The sequence below is a fragment of the Eutrigla gurnardus genome, assembly GCF_963514095.1.
Source record: "Eutrigla gurnardus genome assembly, chromosome: 14".
NCBI lineage: Eukaryota > Metazoa > Chordata > Actinopteri > Perciformes > Triglidae > Eutrigla > Eutrigla gurnardus.
Window position 1 is genome coordinate 10,024,637 of NC_139937.1, and position 15,000 is coordinate 10,039,636.

At 41.9% G+C, this 15,000-nt stretch overlaps 1 protein-coding gene across 1 annotated transcript in view; it reads right to left on the bottom strand.

The window, feature by feature from the left end:
- Nucleotides 1-15,000, bottom strand: part of LOC311025097 (RNA-binding motif, single-stranded-interacting protein 3-like) — a 104,492-nt gene that overhangs the window by 53,812 nt on the left and 35,680 nt on the right. Inside the window, exons 3-4 of the mRNA XM_084027811.1 lie at nt 10,564-10,622; nt 2,707-2,798 (exon numbers count right to left, since the gene is read on the bottom strand). Of these exons, the coding sequence (XP_083883937.1) occupies nt 2,707-2,798; nt 10,564-10,622 (151 nt within the window). The remainder of the gene's footprint in view (nt 1-2,706; nt 2,799-10,563; nt 10,623-15,000) is intronic.

The following is a 15,000-nucleotide window of genomic DNA, read 5'->3' on the forward strand; positions in this document are numbered from 1 at the left end:
GGATCAGTGCAGCCACACTCCAAAATAGAGGGTCCAAGGTCCACCCACAACAATCCTGTGAGAAACATTGAAATACTTCATCCAAAGCTGAAGGTCGCCCCACTTCATAACTCATTCTGGGAACATCGGCTGCTGCCTACAATTAATGTTCACCTAGAGTAAGCTCAACATGCTAAATGAGCTCTTCTATTGAAATCATATAAGCTGTTTTTAACAGAAATCTGGCAACAAACAAGTAGTACGCTCCAATTATTGATGAGTGCCAGGCCTCACTTTAGTCCGCGATCCAAGGATCAAGGACGCGTGTGTGAAGCAGTGACCCTGTGTTTGCCTCCCAGTTTCGTTGCAGAGGTTGATTGAAATATCCCCTACGTTGAAGTTCAAATGATAACCCTTTGATTTTAATCACGATGCCTCTGGTGACACTTTTTGGTTCAATATTTTTGCGTATAACATTCAATTATTTTAAATCATGAATTTATGTAACTTGCGTTTCTAATTAATTTGAACTTAATGAATGGCTTTAATGTGTTAAAACACTTTAACACAGACTCTAAAGAAACATTCTCACACCTATTTTTCTCTCTAATCCGTCCCATCATCCCCATACTCACATCTTTTAAGAAGACTTTCTCTCAATTTTTCAAAAGGTTTCCACTCTGCAATGTGGATCAATTATGTTGTTCCCCTTTTAAGTGTGACTGTAGTAAAAGTAAGCTCCATTTCCACCTGAAAGAGCTTTCATTCAGTAATATTTACAACAATGCGAGTACTGATTATTTTTCACAGATTATGTCCAAGAAAGACGTTTACTCGAAACCATTGATAAAACTGTTTCTGCTTCTATTCTTGACTGTGCAAATGTATTTATTATTCTGTCAAAAAAACATTAAGGATACAGACTCCAGTGGAAAAGATATGCACCTCTACATGCTCTTGTCTTTTTGTACTTTTCTATTTTGTACAAAATAACAAAAGCTTAAAATCATGTGAGTGTGAGCTATATGAGCCTTATTCTTTGATATAGGTTGACGCTTTGCATCAGAACCAACGAGGACATTCACACATACACTGTTTAACGCTTTCAGTCCACCGCCAGCACTGATGTTCACTGTTAGATCAGTACAAGTCTGTCTCCAAACCTCCCGTCACGCAAAGAGCAATCAATATCCACCTTTCTTAGATGTCTCATCTCTCTTTCACAAAAGCTAATCGTCTTTCTTCCCTCTCCCCACTGCCACTGTCTTTGATGGAAAAGCTTTTAACTATCTTTCAGATTACAACTAAGAACAAAAGTTTCTGGCCCGGCTAACATCACATGCTACAAAACGCCAGCGTTCTCTTAGAAGGATGTTGGGACGACATTCACTTCAATCCGTCTAATTGGTATTGAATGCGTTAAAACCAAGACTTTGACAAACCCCAATTAAAGCCGCTCGTCTTACGAAATGTTGCAGGCGCCAGCTGGAAAATCCAACAGCAGCGTTTTTGAGACTTTTTCATCGCACCCCACGATTCAGGAAAGTTAGCCGGGACATCGGCAGCCCTGTGCATAATTAGTTCATGAAACAGTAAGAAGTGTGTGTAATTTCATTTGGAATTGACTCCTTGCCCTCAATTTCATCCCTCCGGAAAACTCAATCTCCACGGAGGAGAGGCTTTTTCTCTCTTTAATAACAGCTAAACACATCAACAGTGCTCTTTCGAATGCCCCTTCAAGCCGTTAGGAACAAAATAAGAGATGGAAGTCTAATGAAAAGAGGTTTAATAGAAGAGCAAGGCAAAGGTGGCTCAGAGGCTTGCTGCTGTTTAATTCAATGCAATGTTGCCGTAGCCTGAAGACTGGCCCATTTTAATTGCACTCCTCTCTCATTTATAAAAGGAAGTATGCAGCGATACGGCTTTAATGAATCGGAGAGCAAGGCAAGCTATTCAGTGTCTTTCTCTCACACACTTTGAAGGATAATGGGATTGTGCTGGTTAGGCCCACATGTTTTTGGCACAGCCTTGTTGCAGAAGCGACTGCTGCAAGTTACACACACACACACACACACACGCGTGTTCAAACTATGAGCGACAGGCTTCAAGAAATGTCTACTGAAAGCTGGGAATGGAGCTACAAACTGCATACAAACCAAAGTTGAGTTGGCCTCAATCTTTTTCAGCACTTCAATAACGCGGCAAAGCAATCACGTGTTTTTGTTTCACCGGATCAGTCCCTTTCTCTCCCCCCACATTTCCACCTAAATGGAGGAACAATGCCTTCTTCAAGTAGCCCTTCATGTATTCAACAGTGGCTTTGTCGCTCGTAGCATAACTACAATTACATAACTAGCCATCATGTGCTCCATCCTTTATCCCACCTTTCGAGGACATGATCAATAGTCTCATCATGACCATAGCTGTTAAGTAATAACTCTATATGGACTCAATCAATAACCTCATCCTTGACTTAGTCAAAGCTGCACCTAATGGTCTCCGATATACAGGAAATCCAGTGGTCGTTACAGTGATTATCACCACTGCACTGTTCTCACATGTCACCAATATTATTGGCCACAATAACCTCACCGTCAATACCATCGGCTTTCCCCGGGCTTTACAGCCAGTGATTGAATCTACCTAGAGTGCAGCACCTCACACGGAATCCAAACAACTCAATGACACCAAGGGAAGTAAGACCAGAGCGGGTGGGGTGAAGCTTACCTTTGCCATCTGTGCCTGGACTCCACTGGCTTTGAGCGAGGCCACGGCTTTCTGGGCTGCTGCAGGGCTGTCAAAGTCCACAAAGCCATAGCCTGTATAGACACACACACACACACACACACACACACACAGATAACACAGAGGAAGAAGATGATGAGAAGGAGGAGCAGAGTGAGGAAAAAAGGATCAAAAGGTAATATTAAGGTTGTTCTTAATATTGCTGAGCAAAACCAGCCAGTGTCTATGTTTTTTTTTCAGTGCTGCATAAACCCTGTAAATGTGTTAAATTCAAGTCAGGTCACGTATATAATGAAAGCTGCTAGTTCCTGCATTTAATGTGTTTTAGCACAGAACATCAACAGAATTGATGTCACAACAGTAATTCTTGATAACTTGTTTATGATCCTTGAGATCATCTAATGTCTGAGTTGTTGTATGCTACGGCTCTTTTATTAATGATATCCTGTCTATGTATCGTAATGACTTTGTCAATGTCTGTCATTGCACAAATGGGTGCTCACCATCCATCCCCTATATACGTACACATAGTATGTGTTTTCCACACTTGTTTTTCCCACAAAAGGCCTTATGTAGAAATCACATACATGAATGTTCCTGACTATTATTGCGATTTACCGTAAATTATCTTGAATAGATCAACCAGCTTTTTAGAGGGGATAAAACTGAAAAAAAAATCACAACTGTGTTTTATGCGTGTCATTGGAAATATATAAAAATATACATGTTAAACTTTGTAAATGAGACCAAATAAATGCACTTAGGCAGAGTTAACAGGCCATCAAATTCTTTTAATTTCCTCTCATCAATTAAACAAGTACAAACAGAACGCACGCTAGCCTTTCATATTATATTCAAAGTTATAATTAGGTTACAATTATCATGTGTCTCAACTTTGTACTGTAGATATAAATCAAAGTAATTAACTTATTGGCCACATTGAGCCACATTTGCTATTAAGTGGACCAGACCAGTAAAACCATTGCAAAATAACCTATAAATAACAACGACAAATACAACCCGACCTCAACATTATGTGTTTAGTAAATGGACCTACATTTATATAGTAGTTTTAATCTACATTCAGTCACTTTAACCCGTTCACACACACACATTCATGATTCACTGATGGCAGAGGAGCCGCCTGCACCAACTCATTCATACACATTTACACGCTGATGGCGCAGCATCGGGGGTAACAGAGGGTTCAGTATCTTGCCCAAGGACACTTCGGCATTCAGACTGGAGGAGTCGGGATTCGAACCGCTGACTCACTGCTGAGAGAATGATTTACTTTTACACGTAAAAATCTACTGGCTTCCAAATGTGTGACATTTAATATCCCACTGCACTGCATGTGAGCTGGTTATGTCCCCATACTACCCTTAATCTCTCCGTACATATGGGGGTTCCTATAGCAGCGGCCAATACCAGTGACATCAAGAAAAATGCTCCACATTTATTGTAGCCATTAAAGTGATTCAGAGTCTTGCTTAAAGAAATAAAGACACAAAGAGAACGAGCATCAGTCGATTTTATTGCGATTGTGGTCTGCATCATTTTGTGCCGCGTTTATGTGTGCATAGTGTATCTGTCAAATGGCTGCGCTCTGGGGACCTAGGTTGTGGCCCCTACAGGAAGCACTGAAGGACAAAATGTCTGAACACACATATTAATCTCTACTTTCAGAAATACGCCCAGTTTTACTGGGTCACACAGGCGGGGCTGGAAAGAGATGTCGCATACACGAAAGAAAAAAAAGCAAAAGAGAAGAAGCAGCTTATCTACAGTGCGAATAACAAACTGGTTAGTGTGTGTGTGTGGCATAGGTGGGCAAAACCGAGACACCGCTACTATGAGAACGCTTTTGACTTTGTGTTTGTGTGAGAGACTAATAAAAGAGACACATGCATTAAGCCACAAAGAGAAATGTTGAGAAAGCACGGCAGCTTTTGAAATCCCGTCTGTAGTTTTGAGTGGGCTGCGTGTTAACACAGCTAAGTGATCCACATTTCAAAAGCCTCTCTCATTACAATCCTAAATGTAAACATGTTAAGAATGAGGGAACACTCTCTCTCTCTCTCTCTCTCTCTCTCTCTCTCTCTCTCTCTCTCTCTCTCTCTCTCTCTCTCTCTCTCTCTCACACACACACACACACTTCACTCCTAACATCTGTTCTCGTCTATCTGTCTTTTCTGCAATTTGGAGCTATGCTCGGTTTTGCTGATAAGCAGATCATTTTTTTTTTTTTTTTTTTTTTCAAAGGCAGCAAGCTGCTTCCACAGCGAGATATGTACCGCACACACACAAATATTTAGAGTGGTGCTAATGAGAAAACGCATAATTTAGCCAAAGTAGGAGAACACAAACACAAGCACGTATAATGTGCAGACATTACCAACAGTGACAAACTCAGATCCAGCATGGATATATACACATTCAGCATGAAGATGCACAAGCATTTGCACATTTTCGCATCTAATTAGGGCCAAAATAGTTGAATAATTGAGAATGCACACATACAGACTTCGTAATTATCTTGGGAGGATGTTTTCATTGTACTTCAGAAAAATTTGAAAAGTTCCACTTCCCATATCTCACACTTGAACTAGTCATTTGTTTAACCATAGATTTTTTAATGTAAAAAATAAAACCCAAAAGACGAACCCGGATAATTTAATCGCCACTAGTCCAAAACAGAGTCCTCTTGTTTCATGACAGTATACCGGCATTTATTAGCAGTGCACATGGTTTTAGAAATAGCGACTGTATCGATAAGGCTGATGTTTTAATGTCTGTTTCAGGACGTGAGGGGTACTACTACATAAGTGAAAAAAGTTTGAGAATGAAAGAACAACCTGGGGATGTGCGAGCTAACCGGCTCTCTGGATCACGCTCCTCGTCTCTGCTTGAGGTTAGCAGCTCGAGGACACATTACCCAAAATAGGACACCTGAGTCTCTGATTAAACAGTTGCTGCTCAGGTTGAACTGTGGGAGATGTTTGCTGCAGGTTTTGACAATGAACACAATGTAAGCAATTAAAAAAAAGATCTCTGGCTCTGCTGCATCTATTTTGATACTTTATTCCTGCATAGAAATGCAATGCCAAATCTGTGAAGGACTCTTTAAAAGAAAAAAAAAATGTGTCTACTTACAAAATAATGAGTCGCATGAGTTTTCTGTATACCAACAAAACAACACTGAGACACCTTTAACTTGTTTCATTTGGAGTAGTTGATTTGATAAGCAGTTTATTAAACCACTTTCATATCCTGCTGATGATTAAGCGTGAAATTCATTATGGATTATTATGTTTATGAGAGAAGCAGGGAGTCTGCATAAGAAAATGTCATTTGAGCCACCATCAATAACTCTGTGTTCTAAATAGCCTGATTTTATAAAAGTAATTTCATCATGAGGTGTTGGTGTAATCCTAGTGACTATAATATGTTAAAATACACCAATTGAACTGGTTTTAATGCATTTTGTCGAACACAGTAAGTGGAATAGAGTTGTTGTCGATGCCGGCACGTGATCTACTTTGACCCTGCACACATTAGTTAGTCCTTCCATCTAAAGACATCTGAATGTCAGCTTGGGAAAAACACCTAGAGCCAGACACCATTTACCATTCCAGAGACGTGAATGATGGACATTTTTTTTTTCTCAAAGTGCTCATCTAATTTACAAGTTCGCTATGATAGAACATCATCCTTGAAATGTGCCATTTGCTTTGACTGTATTCATCACTCAAGGTGCGATCTGTGTTTCCTGAAAATGTATTTGCCCCTCCCTCCAGGGAGGTCAGAGGTCAAGTACCCACAACAGAGCACACCCCGGGAGCTGGTAGGGATTCATTGTCTTGCTCAAGGACACTTCAGCTGAGTGGAAGCTTGTTGAGCCTGTGAGCAGATGCCTGCCTTCCTGCCTGCTGATGAAAACCATTACACCACGCTTCTGCCCAACATGTCATTTGCAAATTTGGATATGACCTGTATACTAAAACCTATCCTCTCTGGCTCGGTGCAAACTCATCTCATGTGGATTTGAATGATAGCTCTTGGAGGCGCGACGATCGGGATTTTTCAACAGAACGGAAGAATGAAAAATAATATCTCGGAATCATAAAATCCCTCTCATTTGTGCCCTGTCCCTCCCATCTGTGGCCTTATGATGACATAGAGATGAAAATTCATCTTGCTCAGTCAGGCCTGACAACTATTCCACTTGTGAATGAAAACAAACACACACACACACAAAAAATGTTTCATTACGAAGCACAGTCCAACATGAACACACACTTAGAGGCGCTCATAGACACAGATGGATGCCCAGATAACACACACGCGCGCACACACACACACACACACATGCAAACACACACACACACACACACACACATCCAGTGCCCATCTAATCTCCTGAGCTCCCAGAGTTCCTGGCCTTGGGCCATTAGAATGGGCTAACCGAGTACAGAGGGAAAAGGAGCGAGAGAGTCGGGGGGAGCTGGAGAGTGGCAGGCAGAGAAAGAGAGACAGAGTAAAAAAAGATGAAAACCAGGAGGGAGGGAGGAGGGAGGTGGAGAAAGGGCAGGAGACACAGAGACAGTGAGAGGGAGGGTGCTTGTCTTTGGGAAATGGAAATCCTTTACAATCTAAAGTGGTTTCCTCTCCCTTCCTTCCTCCATCCTGTGCTCCGTGCCCTCTCCCTCCCCCACTGCTCCCACGCTGCTAACTAGAAAACTGCCAGTGTATTTAACAGTGAGTCCACTCCTGCGCTGAGGATTTTACAAAGAAAATCGTTCTATTATTTCAGTGAGCAAAGCAAAATAGTTTGCTTTCTCTGTTCACCGATATGACGACGCATTCGGCTGTAATTCTCACAAACCACAAGATCATTTAGATGAAGTAAGAGAGAAAAATTGGGATCACAAAGCTGTCACATGACAACAGCTGTGTACAAACCGATCTAACACCCTGCAGGCAGGAAAGGAAGACTTCATTTATTTACCCGTCTCTTTGTCTCGCACGCTCTCTACCTCTCTCTCTCTTTCCCCTCTGCAGAATCTTCCTGAAAAGAAGACGCTGTCTGCTCAATCATCAGATTCAAGGGGTCCCCTTCCTTTTCTGTCATCTCCAGGTTATTTTTACCCCCTCCCTCCTTCTCTCCCTCCCTCCAACTCCTCTCATCCATCCCCCCCTTTCCAAGAGAACTCTCTGAGCCAATTTGTACTCTCTTAGTCACGCTAAGCACTTATCTTGTCCCCAATGAATGCCTCTGCAATCAAACCAACACTTATCCGGTTGTAAGGCATTCTAATGGCCGCCTGATAATGAAACTCCTTCATTGTGAGTTAACAACTGGCTGAGAGATGTATGAAGTCTACATCACAAGCAACGGAATTGCTGACGAGGGCCACATGCCTAGAAATCGCCATTGTACAGTGGCTGCAGCTGCTGGAATCTGAGTCTTCTGTGCATTCAATAATAAGTCATTTACGGCTGTTGTAGCCATTTGCATTTTGAAACAGACTCACTGATGTTTAGTATTTGATGCCAAGAACGCCCCTGCACACACACTTTCTCAAACACACATTGCTTTCACAAAAAAATACCCAGATTTAAAAAAAAAAAATCTTCTCTCTTCTACAAGTCGACAAAAATGTGAGCAAACACAAATAAAAGAAAAAGATAAACGGTTAAACTATTTTTTATTTGAGCTGCAAATAGTTTTTAAAGTGTCCATTAAATGTGACTGAACGTTATTAAGCTGTCGATTTGCTGTTTGTATTTGTATCATGTATTTTTACTTGCATTATTAAAATGGGCGTCAGATCTCATTCAGTGAAGGTTTTCATCTGATTTTGGAGAGAAATCTAAAAGACATGGGTGGCATGTTCACAGGCAGCTCTGTTGATATTGCATTGGATGTCTGCATAAACATACATGTTCACAGCGTTTTCAGTGCACACGGTCCACACGCTCAAAACTTCTTGGCAGCACATGTGCGGTCAACTGTCACAGATGTAAGGCAGATAATGAAATTTACACTGTGCGAGGTTGAAAGTTGATGTTATTTTATATTCTTCTCATTTGCAACAAAATCCCACGAGAAGAACAAAACCAACAGAGTTCTGTCTGTAGTTTAGCCTCCAGTTATTCATTCCTACTTTAGACATAAACCATTCTTGAAAAAGGCTAAATAATCGCTTCAAACAGCTGGGCACTGTAGCTTTAGGCAAACGTTACTCAAACCATCTGCAGCTGAGGAATTAATTCATATTTGGTGCTCAAGAAAGTATTACCTGTATGTGGGATTGACTCAAAATAACTCAAAGCAGAAACTACAGTGTGCATGGTACCGAAAGAACACGTCACCCAGTCCAACAATAGTCCACAATAGCTTTTTGGACACAAAGGAGATCTATGGCACAAAGGACATTGTTATATCAGCCTTTAGCTACAAAGGCAATACTTGTTTGTCGGATATTCTTTCCATGGGATTTGTTAACGATAAGAAAAGTTTGAAACAACAATCAACAATTTAAAGCAGATAATGGTTGGGTTTGGTTTAATTTAGGCATTTAAATGTCCTTTTCAGATGCAATGTGACCTCAAATGAAACATATTATTTTCCATTTGTAAACCATACGAAAAAGAAGCTTAAAGCGGTAATTGGCAAACGTTATAATCATTGAGCTCTAGCACCGAGGTTGGACCGAATCAGGTTTTAAAACTCAATTTCATGTAAAAAAAATAAATAAATGAGATGAGAGAATGGAAGAATAACTGATAATTATCACTGGGATTACAGAATCTCCTGCCTGCCCTTCGGCTGTGCCGTAACGATGTGAGGACGGGCATTTTGATATGCTTTCAGCGCTCTGAGCAATATTCGATTAGGTGATGCCAACGCAGGTACTGGAATGATAAGATTTGTAAGATTTATACAACCGGCCATTTGAAAAGATCCAACATTATAACTCGATTCAAATAGTTTTTCAGGGGAGATTCAACAAAGTTCGCCGTTCTCATTACTATGCTAAGACAGGCATAATTTACTCAAAGTATTTTAATGCAATCACAGCAGATGGAACCTGAGATTTTGCATTAACATTTCTCCCATCGCTATCAATCAGATTGGCGTTTCCTTCACTCACGCCGTTGAGGATGATGGGCGGGTTAGAGGGCATTTCTTGCTGTAGTCCTTAACCACAGCACACCTTTGAGTGTCGCCCTAAAAGACGTGCAGCAATCATGCTAACACATGCTCTTGTGTTCCTCTTCAAAAGCAGATGACTACAATCATATTGATTAGTGCTTTGTTCAGACCACTCCGACAATCAAGCACACCCTCATCAGACGACACTTGACTGAGCCCCGTTCACCGCCGAGACTATTTGAAACATATTGCGGCTATTGTGTGGTGACATTGCAAACATCTTGCTATCAAAGCGGCTCAACTTTAAGTATCATTGGAGTGCAATCGTGAAATCGTCATCACGGAGAAGTAAAACAAAATAAAGGTGCTCTGGCAGTGCATCTTCTTGGATGGAGTAAAGGATGATGACAGTCATTATTGCAGTCAATACTGTTGTATACAGTGTAACAATACACGCCGTTACCAAGGCAAGCACATGGACATTGTTCAGCAGCAACAGTCAATTTAGCCCATTGTAAAACGACTGATTGGCCTGCTTTAAAGCTGCCATGTTTAATTGATTGTCATGATGCTCTCCAGACCCAAATCGCATATCAAATCTGAGTTTGTGAAGTATAGCGTACATTTTCAAGGCTACAGATCACCTCATCAGATAAAGTCAATAGATTCACACTCACCTTTGCATTGATTAGTGTTCTTGTCCAGGATGGCCTTTGTTGACACGATCTTCCCATATCTGTAAACACATGGAAATACTATGGTTAGTCATTCTATCAGTTTTGCTATTTTTACCATTAGAGCGATATCAGTTGTTGGATTGGTATGCGTGCTGAGCGGCTCTCGGGTGGCAGTGGCAATGTCAGTCTGTCATTCTATCAATTTGGTCCAGAAATACTTTGACAACTTGATTGCCATGAAATATCGCACATCGTCATTCTTGTTCGCCCGGAGAATTAATCTTTACGACTTTGGTGATCCTGAACTTTTCATCTGGCGCCAGCATGAGGTGTTCAAGCTCAAATCTGTGGATTTTAATGAAGTGCCTCGACAACTATTGGATGGATTGCCGTGAACTTTGGTGCAGACATTCATGTTCCCCGCAGGATGAATTGTCATTACGTTTTCACATACCGCTGTCATCAGATGAAAAAATGGCATTTGACGAATACTTTGGTTTGATACCAAATATCTGCAAAAATTAATGACATTCCCATCAGCCTCGTTTTGTGTTAAGAGCTACGTTTTAGCATGCTACCATGCTAAACAGAGATAGTGAATTTGTTTTTTCTTTATTATTTATCTTCAAAGTATGAATTCAAGACCATAACAGAGTTTCTCTGGGTTCCACTTTACTTCATCAGTTACATCTTCTATCCATCCTTCCATCTATCCATTCTGTCCTCATCTGTTTCAAATCTCACCCAGAGGCCTCGGAACACAGGCAGCACCGTCTCATAAATGATCATACAGTAATAACTAGACATCTGTATCACACCCAATCCTGCTTGGAGGGACAATAAGAGAGACAGATAACCTCCATACCTCCTTCTGTCTGTTGTCACCGCCAACTTTTAATGTCTGTCCAGCTCGCTACCTTACTCTCTTTCTTACGTTTGACACCTCTGCCCCTGTCTTTGTCTCCTTCCCTTACCCTCCTCCCCCTCCATCCCACTCCTATTCTCCACCCCTCTGTTCTCAGAGAGAAGTTAATAATGTTTCTTATCAGCCCAGTCTTTCAGTCCTCCTGGAGAGAACAGGGCGAGAGAAAAGAAAACTGAGAAAGAGGCCAAGAAGGTATGAGGAGAGATGAAAAAAAAAGAGACAGTGAGGAGCGGGAAGGAGGGGGAAAAGACTGAGACGGAAAGCTTGGATCGCTGGGATCCGCCTGGATCACTGCCTAGCTATGTGGATGAGACTTTTTAATTAATGTTTTAACACTGCCGCACAATGACTGACTGGCTGGCATGGTGACTATCAAACAGATTGACAGACTGACGAGCTGGCTAGCTTCCTGGCTGACGGCCACAGGTGAGGGATGGAAGCACATTCCCCCTTCCCGTTTAGAAAACACGGGGAAGACGACCGGGAGGGAGACGGAGAGGATGGAGATGATACAGTGTGGGAGGTTACGAGCCGAAAGGGCGAACAAAGCGGGGGGAGTGAGTGGGGGGAGAGTGAGACTCGGAGGAATGAGAAATAGATGAGGAGAGGGAGAGCAGTCAGTCAAAAGATAAAAAGAGACACTGAAGGCGAGGAGGAAGCGAGGTAGTCAGGGAGCGATAGGGAGATAGTAAGAGGTGTTTAATAAAGAAGAGATCATTTAGTTGTCACCATCAGGAGAGTCTCTGTCAGCCAACTGCTTCAGTCAGTGAGAAGAAGAGAACAGAGTCTAGCTCGCCTGACAGCTTTACATCATACTCTATTGGGACAGGAGACTTTAGAAATAAAGACAGACAAAAGGCTTTAAGGGGCTGCTATCACACGTAACACGACAGCTGAGCAGCTTATGATCTCCAAAGTGGTAGAGAGGAAAATCATCGCTTTTGTCCCAGGCAATGCTCAATTTTCCCACACTTTCCCACAAATGAATTTGTTTTGTTTGTTGTTGTTGTTGTTTTTTTTAAATCATATTTTTAAATCATATCTAATGTTCAATTTATATTTTTACAAAGTCATCGCTGTTGGTAAACAAAGTCTTTTGGCCTGCTGTTTGGGGAGCAATCCAACTTGCAGACGTAAAAAAACAACAACAACAACAACAACAACAAAAACGACAACAAAACAAAGCAGGACTAATCGCCCACATATAGAGAAACACGCATGCGGACGCACACGCAAGGCAACAGCACAGATCAAAAACACCAAAGCATTACACACACATTACACACACACGCCATCTGGCAATGCCCAACTCTTTGTTGACTTCTGCCTCAGTGTGATTCAACGTGTGCATGTGTGCCTTTGCGTGAGTATAAACACAGACAGAGTGTGTGAGTGAGTGAGTACGAACGCATGACAACGATCTCATGCGCCATCAGTGTTTTGGCAGGTTGTTTTTCCCGGCAGAAAAGTGAAGCATTTCCAGACTGTTTGTTCGTGTGTGTGTGTGTGTGTGTGTGTGTGTGCCTCAATGAAAAAGAAAGAGAGAGAAATAAAAGAAGAGATACCTGACACATGAATCTTGAAAAAAAAAAAAGTTTCCAGACAAATAGTGTCTAATGTGGCTGTGTATGTGCGTGGTATTCTCACCTCAATGGGTGTGACGTAAAAGCCTAACACCGCCTGCTCATTATCTAGTTACACAATTTAGCTGGGCCTGAAAAACAAAAGAGGAGGAGGACAGGAGCGAGGAACGGCACCATGGCCTTGGGGAAATGTCAAATTACAACAACAAAATGGCGTTTCCTTTCTGGACTCGGGGGTAAAATTCCATTTTATCCAGACAGCTCCAGCAATCTGCGTTTGCGGTGAAGAAATGGAAGAAAGTATTGATAATAGATCAGCCGAGCGTGGAATGAGAGGAGGGGAATAGTGCAGAATGTCCCGTTCTGTCTTAAGAGTCCCAACAGGAACCCTTTCATTGATTCCAGCAGAAGCTGGAGCGAGTTGAAATAATTGTGAACCAAACTTGACCCAACGGCACACACGAGACACTCATAAAAACTATTTGAATGCTTACTACACTAAAGCGAAGGACTACGAGGAGCCAGATGGTTAGGGTTAGCACTTCCTTATTCCATTACTCTCCACTGTGCCAAAGAAACAGTAAGTGAATCAGTTCTGAGAGGGATATGAGTATCGCATTTATTTCCATTGGATGTAAATCATGACTGGAGTCCATAATGGGAGTGAAGTGTGAAGCAACGGCGGAGCAATTTTCCAACATACTTGAGAAAATGATCTTAACTACAGTTAGATTTGTTAGTTCTCAACCTAAATTTGCCCCTGATTTATAAATATGAGGAGACCCGTCATTGTATATACAGGATGACGTGGGACTGAAAGTTTATTTGCAATCTGCTCAGTGGACTCCCATAACGTTTGTTATTGTCAGTCACATCCAGATGACATCACTTTTACTGCCAAATCCGATTCCCTGTGTGTGCAAACAGAGCACATATGGGAAGGTCTAAATACGATATTCAACAGAATATGTCATCATAGAACTGCTGGGAGAATAAAAAAAGATGTTTAAAGACGTTTCCTATGTTGTTTGTTTTCAGACGAGAGAAATCCTTCACATTTATAGTCTTTTTTCTTTAGAAAACCCTGCAGAAGTGTCTACATTTTGTCAAACGGTTGCTTGTCAAGTGTTGCTGGCTAGCCGAACCCTCTCCGCTTTCTTTGACTTTGTAGAAATGCCACAAAATCCCACAAAACAGTACAAGCCATGAGAAGACCTTATTGGACAGGCTAAGTGTCTCCTTCGGCGCATGGAGATTCCTTGAATCTTTGCCAAAACGGAACATTAGATTTTCTTTTTTTTCCATCAAAAAAAATAAAAAAATGCGATACACAAAAGAAAACAGCACGACCACTGACATTAACAGTATTTTCCCAGACTGTCGAGATTTAAGGAGGAATGTCAATGTGAAAGTCAGTGCACCGCGTTTTGGCAGTCATGACACAATCTGTGTGCGCCCTGGTGGTGTGTGTGTGTGTGTGTGTGTGTGTTGTTGACAGTCCTCAGAGGGACCCCACAGCATCAGATCTGTTTTCATTTCCTTGTGGAGCACTGTCAGCCCATGGATGCTCAATGTTTGATGTCTACTGAACCGCGGTTGCCACCCACACACACACACAAACACACGCATCATCGCTACATCTCTCCAGGATGTCTGCGAGTGTACAAATACATTATGTATATGTGCACGTCCCCGCGTGTTTAGAAGTTGTGCGCGTTCCGTCCGTGTGTTTGAGTGTGCGTGCACGAGCGAACGCGCCGGTTGGTCTCTGTGTGTGGTATCTACTAATTGGGGATCCAATGCAGCTGTCTTGTCTCTTGCACTACCCCCCCCCCCCCCCGCCAGTTAGCCTCAGACTAACACGGAGGGGCGGACTGAGAGAGTGCAGTGCTTCAGAAGTTGTTGGAAATGTTTCCCCTGTATGTAGTT